Source organism: Mus pahari, chromosome 10, assembly GCF_900095145.1.
Source record: "Mus pahari chromosome 10, PAHARI_EIJ_v1.1, whole genome shotgun sequence".
NCBI lineage: Eukaryota > Metazoa > Chordata > Mammalia > Rodentia > Muridae > Mus > Mus pahari.
Genome location: NC_034599.1, coordinates 35119667 through 35136970, shown reverse-complemented (window position 1 = coordinate 35136970; position 17304 = coordinate 35119667). Strand labels below are relative to the sequence as shown.

The 17304-nt window shown below is 36.1% G+C and overlaps 1 protein-coding gene across 1 annotated transcript; it reads right to left on the bottom strand.

Moving 5' to 3' along the window:
* Positions 1–9400: 9400 nt before the first annotated feature.
* On the bottom strand, positions 9401–10336 carry LOC110327844 (olfactory receptor 10G7-like). The gene has a single exon (XM_021207084.1). The coding sequence runs from the start codon at positions 10334–10336 to the stop codon at positions 9401–9403; it is 936 nt and encodes a 311-aa protein (XP_021062743.1).
* Between the last annotated feature and the right edge of the window lie 6968 nt (positions 10337–17304).

Below are 17304 nucleotides of genomic sequence, written 5' to 3'. Positions count from 1 at the left end.
CCTTGATCTCCTTTTGTTGTCGGATTGCTCTGGCTAGGACTTCAAGTACTATATTGAATAGGTAGGGAGAAAGTGGGCAGCCTTGCCTAGTCCCAGTAAATTCCTATTTCTAAGTAGCTGCTTAACTATAACAAATTTATTTATCTGATATTGAGCTTTAGTTGTCTCCTGACTAAAATAATCAGGGAAATTAAATAATGGTCATAATTACTGACAAGCCAGAGGAACTAGATTTGCTGTGAGAGGAGGCTAATGTAATATATTTACCAACTACAAACTACTTTTTCATTTAGCTTATTGTTTGAGGAAACTGAGGCTGAATTCAAAGCAGTATCTGAAGTCTAGGATGGATTTATTCCTGGTTCCTTTCCTTCATTGCCTTTATTTTGTTTGCATCTATTGCTTTGGGTAGGAATCCCTTACTCGGGAAGCAGTTACTCATGGATGCCTTTGATACTCTTCTCGAGGTTTGCCTGTGCCATGAGCATCCTGCTGGGAATTTCCAACACTGAAGGACTAGAGAGCATGCTCTTTGCCCTGTTCCTGGCCTTCTATGTGGTCGCCTTGTTGTGGAACCTGCTCATCTTCCCCACCATCCTTATTTCTCCCAACCTTCACACCCACATGTATTTTTTTCCAGGAAACTTGGAAGTGTTTGATATGTTTTCCCTCAAGACCCTGCTCTTCCTAATGAGGCAGACCTGTACCATCTCTTACAGAGCTGCTTCTCTTTTTATCATGCTCATTTCCTTTGTTTTTTTTTTTCTTGGCTTTCTTTATGGGATTTATTCATATCCTCCTATTTTTTGTTTGTCTTTTTTCCATGGATTTCTACAATGATCCACTCATTTGATCATGGTCCATCATTCAATCCAGCTTCTCAGGAATATTCAGTTTAATATTTTCTAAAGATTTTCTAAATTTCATTCGATCTCTGACATGTGACATATGTGCTCATAGTTTGAGGTTTTGTCTCTTTGCAAATGATTTGCTTTTTGCTTAATAAATAATACCAACAAAACACTGTGATGATGTCTCTGTTTTTTTATGAGGTTGAAATTCTCTTTCAGTTGACCTGCTAGAATGCTCCTTTTGGCTTTATTTCTATTCTGCTAATACTTACAAGTACATAGTCATGATCTCATTGCAATTATCAGAGGTCATGTTATTCTTTGGTTTAGTTGTTCAAAAACATTCTTTCCTCTTTCCCTAGTCCTGTGTTTGTGTGCATAGATATGAGAACATCCAAAACAAGGTTCATAATATGAAATATATAGTTTCCTATGAATAATTCCATATTGAAATGCACTTATGTATGAATACATGTATGTAATCTTTTTATAAAAATTTCACTTCTGGAAGTACTCCATTTCTAGTGGGCAAAAAGTCAACTATTCAAACGTGTAACAATTCAGTGAAATTATACTCCTGTATAATTTCACTGTATACTCACACAATGGAGTATTATAGAGCAATGGTCAATCTACAGCCCTTTTTAACATGTATTTTAGAGTTATATTTTTTGCTATATTTGATATGATTTAACACCTAAACATCAAAATATGTTAAATACACAAATATATTGAATCATAACAAATACCATAAAAAATAAAATCCTAGTCACCTACCCTCCTTACAATATGGTAAATACTTTTCTATCACCAGAAGAGACACTTTCTCATTGGTTAAACACAGTGTGCAAATACAAGAGAATCAGTGAAGGAAATGATCTCCAGTTATGTTTATAGCTCAGTACACATTTTGGGGACTGTGACTGTCCAGGAAGAATTATGATGTACTGGGAGATTTATTATTTTAAGTGTGCTAATTCTCAGACTAGATTGCACACCCTTAGGATAGAGCAAGAGGTTGGAGAAGATTGGAATAAATCAATCTCTTTTGGAGAAGGCAGGATGGTAGCACTCATGAACTCATAATACGTGTCATTACACACAAGAGGTACACAAATCCACCTACTCAACCTTTATGCAAAGAAGGAGGACTGGAATAAAATTCCAGAAGTCAAGATTCTGTTGACAATTGATGCCTCCTAGAGAAAGGGAAATCAGTTCTCTCTAGTCATTTTGTGCTTTATAAGTTGACAAAGCTCCAGTAGATGGATGTGAGATGGTGTTAATTAGACTCAGTGGGTCATTAATAAAACTGAAAATAAGACATTATGAATGCATGTATCAGGTACCCAGGTTTTAGATGGGGAGAAAAATGGTGAACATCATCGAAATACCTTTTATATTTATATGAATGCCTCAAAGAACATATCAAATATTATATCTAATATGCTTGCTTTTAAATATTAACATTACTTTAGTACTTCACTGTGCTGTTAAGGTTCTTGTATACTCCCCCATTTCATCAGTATAGAAAGGGTAGGAGACAATGTTACTGCGGTTCTACTTTAAGGTGAAGATTTGTCTAATTCTTTCTTTCTTTTTTTTTTTTTTTTTGAGACAGAGTTTCTCTGTATAGCCCTGGTTGTCCTGGAACTTACTTTGTAGACCAGGCTGGCCTCGAACTCAGAAATCCACCTGCCTCTGCCTCTGCCTCCCGAGTGTTGGGATTAAAGGCATGTGTCAAGATGCATGGCATGATTTGTCTAATTCTTAATCATCAAAATAGTTGAGTACTTTGTAAGGCAAAGGGATTTTGTTAATATGAATAACTTTCATGAATTAGGATACTGACCTGGATCAATCATAAATGTCCTTTTATAATAACCATAATGACCCAATGTCATTAGAAGGCATAAAAGAAAAGTTCAAAGTCATAAGCAAGAGGTATAACACTAAGGCAGTGGCTGGAAAGAAAAGCTCAAAAAAAAATGAAAGGGTCTAAAATAAAGGAATGTAGATCAGTGTTAAAATATAGAAAAAGCAAGTAAAGAAATGGTCTTCTAGAATCTCCAGAAGAAATGAACTTTATTCACATGTTGAAGGATGCCCAGTTTGTTTCTGTTCCCCAGACTATAAAGACAGTGAACTAGTATTGCCTTAATAAAGGAAGCCAAGGTGTCTGTCTGTGTGTCTGTATAGGACAACATGAGGATGGGCAGCATGTCACAGGAACAACTGCCTGGGTCCACATAAGGACCAACAATCAGTGCTGTCCAGACAGAGAGTTCAGGGACCCTCTGAGCCAAGTGCTAGCAGCCAGCAGGGCACACGGTCTCACATTCGTCATATTGCTATACTGAGCAGGTGATGAGCAAGGAGTGCTCATAGCATGTGGTCATAGGACACAGAAGCACTCAGCTAATTCTCTATTGCNGAGAACTAGAACTTTGCCTTGNACAAAGTTCATTTATGTTTTCTCTTTAAACAGAGTGGAGGCTGGCATGCTTTCCATATACCCTCTGCTGTTACAAACTCCAAGTTTTAGAAATACAGAGAACTGCAACCACCATGGTATAGAGATGTTTCTAATTACAAAGATGAGCCAATGATGCTTTTATTTAGAAAGCAAATACGTAAAAGACCTAATAATGAGATTTCATGTATCTTTTAAAAATTTGGAAAGTAGATCTGCATATTCCCAGGCCTAGCTTAGGTCACAGAGCTCATGCACTGTCATAGACTGACAAGTTCCTTGAAATGCCCATATTCTGGGTCACAAAAAAATAACACATGCAGGTAAATAAAATAACTCTGTATGTACTATCTGTCCATAATATAATAAAAGTTAGAATCAATAATAAAAAACTATAATAATTATACAAACCTCCGAAGACTAAATACCACATTACTAAATGATGAATGTGTAATAAGATATCAACAATAAATAAATAAAAAGCATGGGCATAAATGAAAATGAAAGCACAGCACCACAACCACCCTAGGGCATCTTACCAGAGCCCTCTGAAGGAAATTCATAACTCCAAATGCCTACATTAAAGAAAAAAAATCTGAAAAGATCTAGGAGTTGAAGGAGATGAAATAATATTTATAGTCATAGAGAAATCAGAAAAATAATAGAAATACCTTTAAAAGAGAAAAAAATTGAGAACATGAATAAAATATGCAACTCAATAATTTGGAAAAATAAAAACGAACTGGACATAAATCTAGCAGGTCGGAAGATGTAACAGAAGAGCAGAACTTAATTAAAACAAAGAAAACAACACAAAGAATCAACAAATCTAAAAGCCGGTTCAATGAAAAGATAACAAACCCTGGCCCAGCTAATCAAAAGACAGAAAGATATGATTCAAATGAACAGGGAAACATTCTGACAGACACCAAAGAAATTAAAAATATTCTGAGTACCTTGTAAACCTATACTTCATTAAGTTTAGAAAGAAACTTAAAAAAGGATGAATTTTTACAAACATTCAAACAGAAAAGCAAGAAGAGATCAGCAACCTAAACAGACCTGTAACAAATATGGAGCTTAAAACAGCAATAAAATGCACTGGAGTAAGAGATGCCCAGGTCTGATGGTCTCTCAGTGGTATTCTACCAGGACTTCAAAGAGATGTAAAACCAACAGTTCTTAAATTATTAAAAAGAAAATCAAAAGGGCTCTTCCTGCAAAACCAGTGTTGCTCTAATACCCAAACCAGATAAAACACATAAAAAATAAAAGAAAGAACCTACAGGTCAATATTCTTATGAACATAAATTTCAAAAATTCTCAATAATATACTTTTAATTACACACACACACACACACACACACACACACACACACATCATCCAACATAATCAAAAATTTCTTTATCCCAGATGTGCAGGGATAGCGCAATATACATAAACCATATTAAAATCATATAAATGGAATTAATGTAAAAAATTACACAATCATTTCAATAATTGCAGAAAAAGCCTTTGACAAAGTTCCATATGATTTTATGATAAAATTCCTAAAGAGAGACAGTACATAGGTTAACATAATAAAGGACAAGTGTGGTAATCCCACACCAACATCAATAACTTAATATTGATAACTGACAACAATAGACATAGTAATGTGGAAGAAGACATGAACATAAGGCCACAACCCTACATTAAGAACTGTAGGAAACTAAGGAATGCTGAGAGCAGAGAAATTCTTCTTCTCAGAAAAGAGTACACCAACTGGTTATCTAATACCAAATGGCTAGATCTGAACACACACACACTTAACATGGGCCGAGAAAGTTATATATATATATATATAGCAATATATAATTAAAACATATATAATATACATAACACACATATACATATTAAGTAATATACATACATACATATATATATATATTATATGGAAGAACAGTTAGCAGAAGAGGTCATAGATTTTAAAGGGAGGATTAGTTAAAGAAGGGAGGAGTTGGATGGAAGAAAGGGAAGGGTTAGTCGATGTTATTATGTTATAATCTTAAAAAATATACATGCATTTTCCCAGGACTGGTGCGTGAAGAATATCTGAGTTGGAGGGAAAGAAAGGGCATAAGTAAAGTATATGCAGTATCCTTCTGTAATTTTTCAACATCCCTCCCAAAGTTAAACCTTAACAATAAGAAAACAATGCTAGACACAAGATAAGATGTGTTTAGGTATATTAAAAGTAGACTGGGCAAAGTCTGTCCTTGTGTCCATCTCCATGTGATGGAGTAGATTTTCTGACTTTTGGTAGTATCCACTGTTTCCTATCTATGGCCTGATTTGCATTTCCTGATGATTATTGACGTTGAAGGCATATCTCTCAGTAATTCATATGAATTGTTTGGAAAATATTAAAGTACTTTGACCCACCTTTTCAGAGTCATCTCTTATACATGTATGCAATATTTATATGCTTATAAACACACACTGTGATGTGCTTTGAATGATCTATTTTGGATATTAACTCTGTATATAACAGATGGCTTGCAAACATTTCCTTCAGTCCATGGCTGTTTGATTTTGTGGGGTGTTTGCTCTGTACAAACATTTTTGCTGGTTGGAGTCACAGTTATCTGTTTGCACTTTTCTTGGCAGTTAAACAGTATTTTTAAAGAGGCAGAAATGTAAGTTCGTTAAATTACTGATAAATTTCTCAACAAATAACAATGTAATTTTTAATACAGCCATTTTTTCTGTTCAGTTAGATATTTCTCTTTATTTTATGTACCAATATTTATTAACATTGCAACAAATGCAACAACAAAATTTATGTAATATTCAATTATACCAAATTAATTTTTAAAGAAAAACCATAGACATTATTGAAATTGTGATATGTTATATACTGTACCTGCATTATCTTAATTTAATCTTTAGGAAGAATTATGCTATGTACTGTCCTCTAGTTGGTCCTAATGGGAAAGGAATATGGTCATGCTTTGATCCCACACTATCTGGAGCCAAAATCAATAGTAGTATATTTTACACTATATTGTTTTAGACAACTTTTAGGCTACTTCTTTCTTGCATGTCAGGGTAATATCAGTGAATAACAGTAACCACAGACTCTAGAAAGCACACATTTTTGATTAATTATTGTTATGGTTGGGAATATGATTTTTGCTTGTGTATATTATTTGTATACAGAGTAACTTAATTTTTTCTTGACATTTACTGATCCAAGAAAATATAACTTGAAACTCAGAATATCTGTCTATGTCTGTCTTTAGATGAGACATCTTCATGCAACTCAAAATAGATAAGGGATAAAGAAAATAATGATGAGGCACTGAGGAATGTGGGAGGACATGAACCACCAGCAAAAGCTCTGAAAACAAAAGGACCAATTTTTAAAATTAATGAGTCATTTATAGTATTGGAGTAACTTAATTTTGTAGGTATGTGTGCCTGTATTGATGCTCCAAAGAGTTTTTAAAAAATAATTTTAGAAGGAAGTTAAAAATAAAAAAAATGCAGCTGAAGTTTGTTCTTCCCATATGCAATGTTGAAACTTTAGAAAATCTTGGACCACAGTACATCCTATTTTGTCCTATTCCCTTGGATTTTTTTCTTCACATTTAACATCTGATGAAGTACCAGACTACAAAAGTGTCCACAGAGGCCTGTGGGCAGGAATGGTAACCTGCATTTCCAAAATATAGTATGGGTATATTTATAACATATTTGATAGAATCTCTGAAACTTTATGTTCTGAGCAAATGAAGTATTGAAAAGAATTTAAAGTTATAAACAGTGACTGGATAACATGTAGGGATTCAAGTCCTTAAAGGATGCGGTAACTTTTAGAATAATCCCGGTGCTGTTACATGTCCTCAGCTCTACTTTCTCAGCAATTAATCAATGCACCAATTTCTTCAATTATTTTAATTAAGTGACATCTAAATTCAGGCATAGAAGACAGAGCTTTAAGGCACTTTCTAGAGCTCCAGCGTGCGATTTTAGAAAGTTACAAAGCCCACGTGTGATGGAATGGTAAACTCATGGCACACCACAAAGTGAGGCGAGTCAGTCAGTAGTCAGTCAGTCACCCACACCCAGGAAAGGTGATGGTTTTCTTATATAAGTAGCACAAGCAGATGCCCACCATGTGGTTTTAAATGAAAACTTCACATATCATGCATAAAATTTATGAGTGTGCCATAATTTCACAGATCTTTTCATTTGTACATCAAATTATGTTCCATTTGAATCTTTTAATTCTAACGAGAGAAAATTGGTCTCCAGAGACCCAAGTCATTCTACATTTCATTTATTCCACAAAACCTCAATATCCAGATGAGTTACGTAAGTCCATAGGGACCTCTGTCAACTTGTCAGAAGGCCAAGGTTGCTTGTCCCTGTAAGTTGGCTAGAAAAAGGTTCTAGCTGGGCTGTCGTAAGAGATTAACTATGAGATTTACAGTGTGATTTAACATTTTTTCACACTGTGGGAAACGTTGCTAAAACAAAGACATTTCTTATCCTCTTCCTGATAAATTTGGGGGACACTTTCAAAGAGAGTGTTATATAATACTAAGTCATAGTTATCACCGGGCACAGTCTGACTGCACACTGCTGTAACTTACAGACTGAGTCAGGAGGACCGAAAATTCAAAGCAACTTGGGCCACATAGAGAGATGTTATCTCACAACACGCAATCAAACAAACAAGTAAAACACAAGTGATGGTAGACATTTAAATTACAGTCAATGTCAGCTCAGTGTCTAAGTGCTTCTGCACATTTGCTTTCGACTTTGCAAACTGAGAGGAGCTCTATGACTGGCCCTTGCCGTTGCAGACCCTTGTGCAAAGGACACTACTTCATGAGGGATGTGTGCCATGCTACCACAGTTAGTAGGGTCCTTCTTCTCAGTACAATGTCACAGCTTACTCAAGGAAACGATGGCAAGCTAGCACAATCTGATGCTCTTTCTTAAGCATTTCTGAAATGCAGTACAAACAAATATTAGAAGTCTGAGCATAAGCTATATTAGATTTCCAGCTCTACCTTCCTCATCTGCTAGAAAGAATGGCATGTATTGCATTAGGAGGATGTATGCGATTTGTAAATTAAACAGTTTTTGAAAAATATTTCATACTTTATATATGTGTACACACACACACACACACACACACACACACATGATTGTGGGGCTTATTTTGCCAATTTTACCTCCTAGACATTGTCCAAAGTATGCTTTCTACTTTAAGTCAAAACAAATATGGCTCGTGGAAGTAGCATAACTATATGAGAATCTGTTAATTTGTACAAGTTGCAGAATAAAACCAGTGAGCACTTTTTTTGCCTAAGGATATTTGTTTTATTTTTATACTTAATGTCTGCTGTATTTTCTTACAGAATAGAATTAAAAATTTCTGAAATGGAAACTTTGAACTTGAACACCATGTCAGGAATTTTCCACAGAAGGACAGCTAACAGCTATTATCAGTGACCAATAGAAAACATGCAATGTATATATCACATTCATGGACATATGTTTAGCCTCAAAGCCTTGGTATTTCAAAGTATTAGAAAAGTAAAGACCTATATAATTTTAGCTCATGGAAGACAAATAAAGACAGATTGGGGAGTGAACTGTTTTGTTGAGTGTTTTCTAAAATGTTCATTTCCTCATAAGCATATTATGTCATTTAGTGACTGTATTATATATAATTATTTTTGCAATGTCTTATTTCAACTGAGAAAACATACTGCAAGAATATCACACTGGATTGCAAATTTTGGAAAGTGTTTGTAAAGTAGTAAAATTAAACTGTTTTTCTGACATACTCCTCAGAATACAAAAGCCAGGTCAGAGTATGGTCTTTCTGCTGAGACAGGTTCACAGGGTATTTTCTTTAGGATTCTTACAACTATCAAGAAACGGAAACATTTTCAGTCATTTCATTAAAAATAAGGACTAGACATTTGACTTGCTCTTTGAAATTCTCATGGTGACATCAGTCACACAGTATAAACAGATATGTTGCAGATGTTAAGAGTATTCATCCTTACTTGATTATTTATCCTGAGGAAGCACAGACCCATATTTTATTTTCAACAGTGCTTTCTTCACCTCCTTGTTCCTCAGGGTGTACACAACAGGGTTGAGTAGGGGTGTCAGCACAGTGTAGAAAACAGCCACAATTCCATCCACAGCATCCCTGGAGCCTGGCCTCAGGTAGATGAAGAGACCAGGGCCAAAGAAACAGAGGACCACAATGCAGTGTGAGGCACATGTCTGGAAAGCTCTGTGCCGTCCCTCTGAAGTGCGGATCCTCAGGATGGAGCAGACAATGGACACATAGGACAGTGAAATCAGAAAAAAGCAGCCTGAAGCCACTACCCCGATGTTCACAAAGATGACCATCTCATAGGCTGAGGTGTCTGCACAGGCCAGCTTGAGGATGGGAGGTCCATCACAGAAATAATGCTGGATCTGATTGGGTCCACAGTAGGGCAAGTTGAAGATCAATGTAGTCTGGACAGTAGAGGTCAGCGAACCAGTGAGCCAGGTTCCTGCTGCCAGGAGGGCACACACTTTCCCGCCCATCATGCTGCTGTACCTGAGTGGGTAACTGATGGCCAGGTAGCGATCATAAGACATGACTGTGTACAGGAAACACTCAGTGCTACCCAGGAAGTGGAAGGAATAGTACTGTGCCACACAGCTATGGAAGGAGATAGCCCCACCCCCTGGGGACGCCAAAGTCATCAGCATTTTAGGCACTGTGACTGTGGAGAACCACATGTCAATAAAGGAGAGGTTGCTGAGGAGGTAGTACATGGGTGTGTGGAGGTGGGAATCCATCCTGATCACCATCAGGATGAGAAGGTTTCCCAACACAGTAAGAATATAAATCACAAGGAAGATCCCAAAGAGCATGGTGTCCAGGACTGGTGGGTGGGGAATACCTGAGAGGAAGAATGTGGTCACTTTGCTCATGTTTGACATTTCTTCATATGGATTATGGTCACTGAATTTTCACTGACTGAGAATACCCAATAGAATTATTTTATATACATATTGTATAGACAACACACTCCAAAGGAATTGTTGCTTTCTTATTCCATTTATACCCCTGTTAGCCTTAAGAAAAGAATGCCAAATTAATATGAAACGGTTGACTTTTAATAAGAGGAGTATATTAAGTATTCTTTGTTTTTTAGAATTAGAGAAAATATGTTCAAATAATAGTTAGTGGTAATAACTTTCTCCTAGCACCAACCTCCATTCAAATAGCCTTCTCTCTTTTCTTTTAAAATGTGCCTGCAAAGATACACACACACAAATACACACACAAACACATACTCGTTAATTTTTTTCTTTAATCATTAAATAAACAGGGATGATGAAGATTTTACAGCATTCTTCCTCCTGGATAGAAGCCACTCTCTGGTCAGCAGTGGATACAAGGAAGGCATGAGTCTGCAATCTTATTCTCTTGCTAAGTGCCTGCCTTTTCCCCTGGGTCTTGCCTTTTTGGTCATATGAAATGCTGAAGACTCCCACAGGGATGGGGAGAGCACATTTACTTTATTTCTTTTTATCACTCCAGGACTTTGAGTTAGTGTTCACTCTATGGAATCAAATGACCTTTGCATTTTGAGAAGCTCATGAAAACTTGTGTTTCATTTGTAAAGAGAAGGAAACACTGACTCATCTTTGAGTATGAGGTCTGAATGAAATATAACAGTACAAGATACTTTGAAGTCTAAACATTCAAATTGTATATGTAGTCTGAAAAACATTTTTATTTGTTGGTGAGATGTCTGAGACAAGAATTAATTTTTTTCAAAGAGTAGACTGTGTGCCTAATAAATAATTCACTTAAATGTATATAGTAGTGAAAAATAACAGAAACTAAATGGAAATCTGGCCAGAATTCTAGATTACATCACTTGTCCAGTGTTTAGGATACCTCTGCACTTTTTATCCTTGCTTCTCTATGAGGGGTAGGGTTGAATGCTTATTTATAAAATGCTATGGTATACAGAGAAAGTACTTAAATGATTGATGTAGTATATAATAGACTTTTATTAAAATAGACAATGTTAGTTAAGTCAAAACTAAAGCAATAGAAACTGATTTTAAAAACAAAACCCTGAAGAATCTAAGTTCTACCTGAATGTATTGTAGCATTTCCAGTGTGACCAGCCAGGAATGAAGTATTGAATTTAGACAATTTTGGCTACTTACCAATTATGGAGGTCTGCTTAGGATCACTAGGCAGACATTTAACTTTAAAGAACCTTTGTGTCCTTGATGAGCAGTAGCCGTTCTTCCCCCTCATGGTTAAATACACATTAGAAAAAAAAATAAAAGCAAGAATATAAAAAAAAATATAAAAGCAGAGCTTAGGATTGGGGCTGATAGCTCAAGAGATAAGCATTTGGCTTTAAAGTCCTCATTGGTAAGAATATTTCAACATTACTACATTGAGAATTCTAGACAAATCCATGTGTGCAAGCCAGTTCTGCTTTAGTGGACTATCATTTGTTTAACCTTTTTATTTTGCCAAAATGTAATGATTAACCATCAAAGTCTAGCTTCCAGACTTTTGCAGGGAATAATCAACACCCTCCTGGATTTCTTCTCTGATGTCAAAAGTGGGTTTTCATGCCCTTGGGGGAAATTCTCTGTAGAGACTCNCAGTCTCTCTGATGACTCTAACCTGTGCTCCAGGGACATTTGGTTGTAATCCCTCCTAGAGATTCATTTTATTAATTCAGTTCCTCCTCTCCAGGGCATTGCAGGCTTGTAAGCTTCTGTCCAGGAATGGATACTACCTCACNTTTTCTGNCTCTGAGATTTCTCTGGGTCTTCTGCNTTTGNTCCTTCTTTAAATTTTAAATATGTTTGCATTTTCTGTGAAGGGGCTTTTGCTGTTTTATTTTCACATGAATTAATGAAGCTAAAGATATTTCTTTCTGGAAACATCCAGAAGAGGTTTCCTTTTGGAGTTAGCTACTGGGGAAAGAGTCCTCATGAAAATAAATAGCAAACCAAAGTCTGCTCTTTGCTAAAAGTAATGGCAGCAGCATTGGATGGGTAATGCTCTTCTCCGTGGAACTGATTCGAATAATGGAAGTCTCTTATATGAACATTTCTGAAAATTAACCTATCATATCACCCCATTTCCTAACACTGGATATTCAACTAAATTAAGACATATTTGATCTATGTGAAACCATCACACTCCTTTAGAATGTTTATTATAACAATTGCTGGCTGTTTAGTTCTACTTGACTTGTTTCTTTATCACTTTGTGAAATGCATAATTTTGGGATTCTAATCTCTTGATAAATGTATATGCTGGTCAGTATAGGTTTTCTACCAAGAGGACCTGAAAGATGACATTGGATGACTTTGATATTTTTGTAATAAGAAAAGAATTATCCAATTTTGGGGGTCTTCTTAATATGGTGAGAATCAAGAATTCTGCACTTAGGTAAGCAAGATGGCCAGTAAGTTCATGTGTTTACTGTACACTCTTGGTGACCCAAGTATGATCCCATTTGGACCTATGTAAAGGTAGAAAGAACTAACCTCTAACATTGTCCTCTGACCACTACAAGTGCACAGGACATGTGTACATTCTCACACACATCATACATACACCACAAGGATGGTAATAATACCAATAATTTAAAATTAACTATATAACTCTTCACTTGTAGATGTTAATGGAAGATAATGTCCCGTAGCCCAACCATCCCCATGTGATAGTGCCCTCTTCTGATGCTTGGCGAATGCCCAGAGAAGGGCATGCATTTGGCAACCATATTCGCCCCTGGACTTGGTGTGCCAGTGTTACATCTTGAATCATCATTCCTTTAAAACAGCAACTTTGCTCTCAACGTTATGTGCACTTTCATGTTATTTTTGAATAAACTTTTAATTGTTTACAAAAAGATCTGTTTAGGTCTTAGCATTGCATTGAGCATGTAGAGTCATTATGGTAGAACGGACGTTTTTATAAGTATTCATGGATACCACATATGTCATTGATATCCCTCAACAATGCATGTAATTTCAGTGCTTGCACAAAGCTAATTTTCTCAGATTTATCATTAAATATTTCCTGGCTTGATATTTTAAGTCGTAATTTTAAACATATGGAAAGACAATAGATTTCTTTTATCAGCATTATTTCCTGAAGGTCATATAAACTCACTGGCTTCAGATATTGTATCAAATTTCTCTTATTTAGATGACCATGCTGTCTGCCTGTTCTCTGTGTGAGAGCCCTGAACACCAAATTCAGAAAATGCCTCGAAACAAAAGTGGTCAGCTCCTAATTTCTCCTTCCTCAGGAACTTCAGCTGCCTACAATTTTCAAAGATTGAAAGCACCTGTTTGTATACATTTGGTCCAGTTTATTATTTACTTGGGGTTAAATATAAACCCTGTTTGTATATGGGCCAGGATGTAAAAATCTACAGTATTTTGTCATTTATTTATATAATTGCATAAAAAGTATATGGACAAAATCTTGTACGCATATGTATATAGGTCGTATATTTTAAAGATTACATTGTTTTAAAAATGTTTTATTTATTTACAGTAAGACTGCTTTATCTGCACGTACACCTGCATGCCAGAAGAGGAAACAACATGACATAGATAGTTATAAGCTACGATGTGATTGCTGGGAATTGAACTCCGGACCTCTGGAAGAGCAGCCAGTGCTCTTAACCTCTGAGTCATCTCTCCAATTCACATAGTTTATATTTATCATGACCTAAGCACTTCTGTAATTATCACTGACATTAGAATCTTATACATTGCCAGCTATCTTTGGGCTCCTCATTTCCACATTCATTTCCATTTTGGTCCATCTTTGTTCATTCATTCTTGTGATTTTTTTATCATGCTTTCAGATTGCTTTTCAAGGCATTACTATTTTAGTTAAAGGTGTAGTTTTGAAATTTAATTAAGTGGATACTATGGAAATATCTAAAATGTAGTTTTGGTTAAATAACGTTATATTTTGAAGAGATTTATACATTGATATGATGTATTAGCTTTCAATTGATGAGATAAGATGAAGAACCTTAAAGAAGGGAATATTTACTTTTGTTTATGATTTCAGACTTTTTACTTCATGGTCATATGATTTTATTGTTTTGTGATTATGTCATGGCTGATGCTTTTAACCACAAATAGAAATTCTGACTGCTCACCTCCAAGGGCAAAATAGCAAAAGAGAATGGTTCACCTGCTATATACTCTTTCTGGGTAAACCCTTCTTCAAACTAGACACTGTTTTCTAATATGCTCCCCTCTGCATATTCTCATTGCCTGAGTACCAAATCTTCTACACATGGGCTTTGGGGAACAGAGTAATAAAAAAATAGTAATGCATATACATGTATATGCCTATTGAAAAAAACACTCTTTCACTAGAAATTGACTTGAAGGAGAAGATAATTTCTAATATTTATAACTGAAAAACTGGATTTCAAAACAAAGAATGTTTCTGATTCCATGTCTTTATTCTTCCCTTTACATACCAAGTTCTTGATAACACACACACACACACACACACACACACANACACACACACCACACACACACACACACACACACACACACACCCTCCCAATCATAATACACTAATACACTCACATGAAATTTTATTCCCAACATTTCTCCCCTTCATTGTGTCCTCAGTAGGGATTTACTGATAGATATGGGTGCTTGCCTTGTATAAGAATTCTATTCAGTGCTAGGAATCTCCTATTCTCTCTTGTGCAGGTTAAATGACCACAGTACAAAGCATGCCCCATAGGACAGAGACTAAAGGGAAGAGAGAACTGTCTTAGTATAAGACAGAACTGTCTTAGTCAGGGTTTCTATTCCTGCACAACATCATGACCAAGAAGCAAGTTGGGGAGGAAAGGGTTTATTCGGCTTACACTTTCATATTGCTGTTCATCACCAAGGAAGTCAGGACTGGAACTCAAGCAGGTCAGGAAGCAGGAGCTGATGCAGAGGCCATGGAGGGATGTTACTTACTGGCTTGCTCACGCTGGCTTGCTCAGCTTGCTCTCTTAGAGAACCCAAGACTACCAGCCCAGGGATGGTTCCAACCACAAGGGGCCTTTCCCCCTTGATCACTAATTGAGAAAATACCTTACAGCTGGATCTCCTGGAGGCATTTCCTCAACTAAAGCTCCTTTCTCTATGGTAACTCCAGCTGTGTCAAGTTGACACAAAATTAGCCAGTAAAAGAACCTTAGTTAAAAGAACCAACCAGAACTCCAGACACATAGCAGCTGTTCTAATGTGGAAGAGAGATAGTTTCCCTCAAGTTTTCAGGGTCTCAGGATGTGTTTCTTTTTCTTCTTCTTTTTTCTTCAATTTTATTTTATTAGATAATTTTTTTATTTACATTTCAAGTGCTATCCCAAAAGTTCCCCATACCCTCCCCCCACCCCTGCTCCCCTACCCACCCCCTCCCATTTCTTGGCCCTGGCATTCCTCTGTTTGGGGCATATAAAATTTGCAAGACCAAGGGGTCTCTTTTCCCAATGATGGCCGACTAGGCCATCTTCTGTTACATATGCAGCTAGAGACATGAGCTCTGGGGGTACTGGTTAATTCATATTGTTGTTCCACCTATAGGGCTGTAGACCCCTTCAGCTCCTTGGGTACTTTCTCTAACTCCTCTATTGGGGGCCCTGTATTCCATCCAATAGATGACTGTGAGCATCCACTTCTGTATTTGCCAGGCACTGGCATAGCCTCTCAAGAGACAGCTATATCAGGGTCCTTTCAGCAAAATCTTGCTGGTATATGCAATAGTGTCTGGGTTTGGTGGATGTGTTTCTAAGACAAACTCCTTATTTTTAATAAGATGGAATGGCACAAAGGCCAGAGACAATGTTTGGATCTTCTTCCCCTCAATCCAAGACACTGACCACACACTCATCCCTGTTAGACTTCCAGCTTATTTCAAAGGGATAATAACTTCTAAATTATGAATTAGTGTGGTAGCAATAAATTCAAAAGCTTCATAAAATGTTTGTAATAACAGGTTTATAATTTGAGTTGAATGAAGCATCTAGTTTTTAATCTTTGCCATAGAATGAGAGATTATTCAATAAGTTCTTCTGGAAGTCTACTTTCATGGAAATTCAGTAATCTTTCAAATGATTCTTCATTTTGAATGAGGTCTGGTTTGGCTTGTTTTTCACTGGGGCAATGTCAAATCCTTTTAAAACTTAATTGTATTATTTTTGGAGACAGAGTCTTGCCATGTAGTCATCGATGGCCTGGAACTCACTACATAGAACAGAGTGGATTCAAACTCACAAAGGTTCTCTTGCTTCTGCCTCCCAAATGTTGAGATTAAAGGTGGGGCCTCAGATGCTTTCCTGAAAAGATATGTGTATGGAGGTATTGAGGGCAATGAGAAGAGGACCTTAAAAGTATAGTTAGGGGATTTGTATGTTTCACTTAGCCCAGAGAAGTATGCAGTGGACAACTGTGCCATTTAGAGCTGTGAGTTTATTTAGAAACAGAAAAGCACAAATTAAAAGGAGAGTTTAGGAAATTATAGTTTGCAAAGTGTTTAAATTTTTTCTGGTATATTAAAATAAAACATCTTTTAGAATGTGATTAACTATTTTTTTATTTTAATTTTTTAATTTTATTTATTTTTTTAGTAATTCTATTTTTAACCTGTGTGATTTATTTGGTTCTTTACAAGTCTCACAGATACTTATATTTCATTTTTTTAGTTTGTAGTGATATCATCTGCAACATTTGTTACTATTATGCCCTTGTTGCAGGTACCTAAAGACCACTGAGGAGCCAATTCTGATATAAAACACATAAAGGCCTTTATTTTTTAATTAAATATTTTTTTATTTATATTTCAACTGTTATCCCCTTTCCTAGTTTCCCCTCTGAAA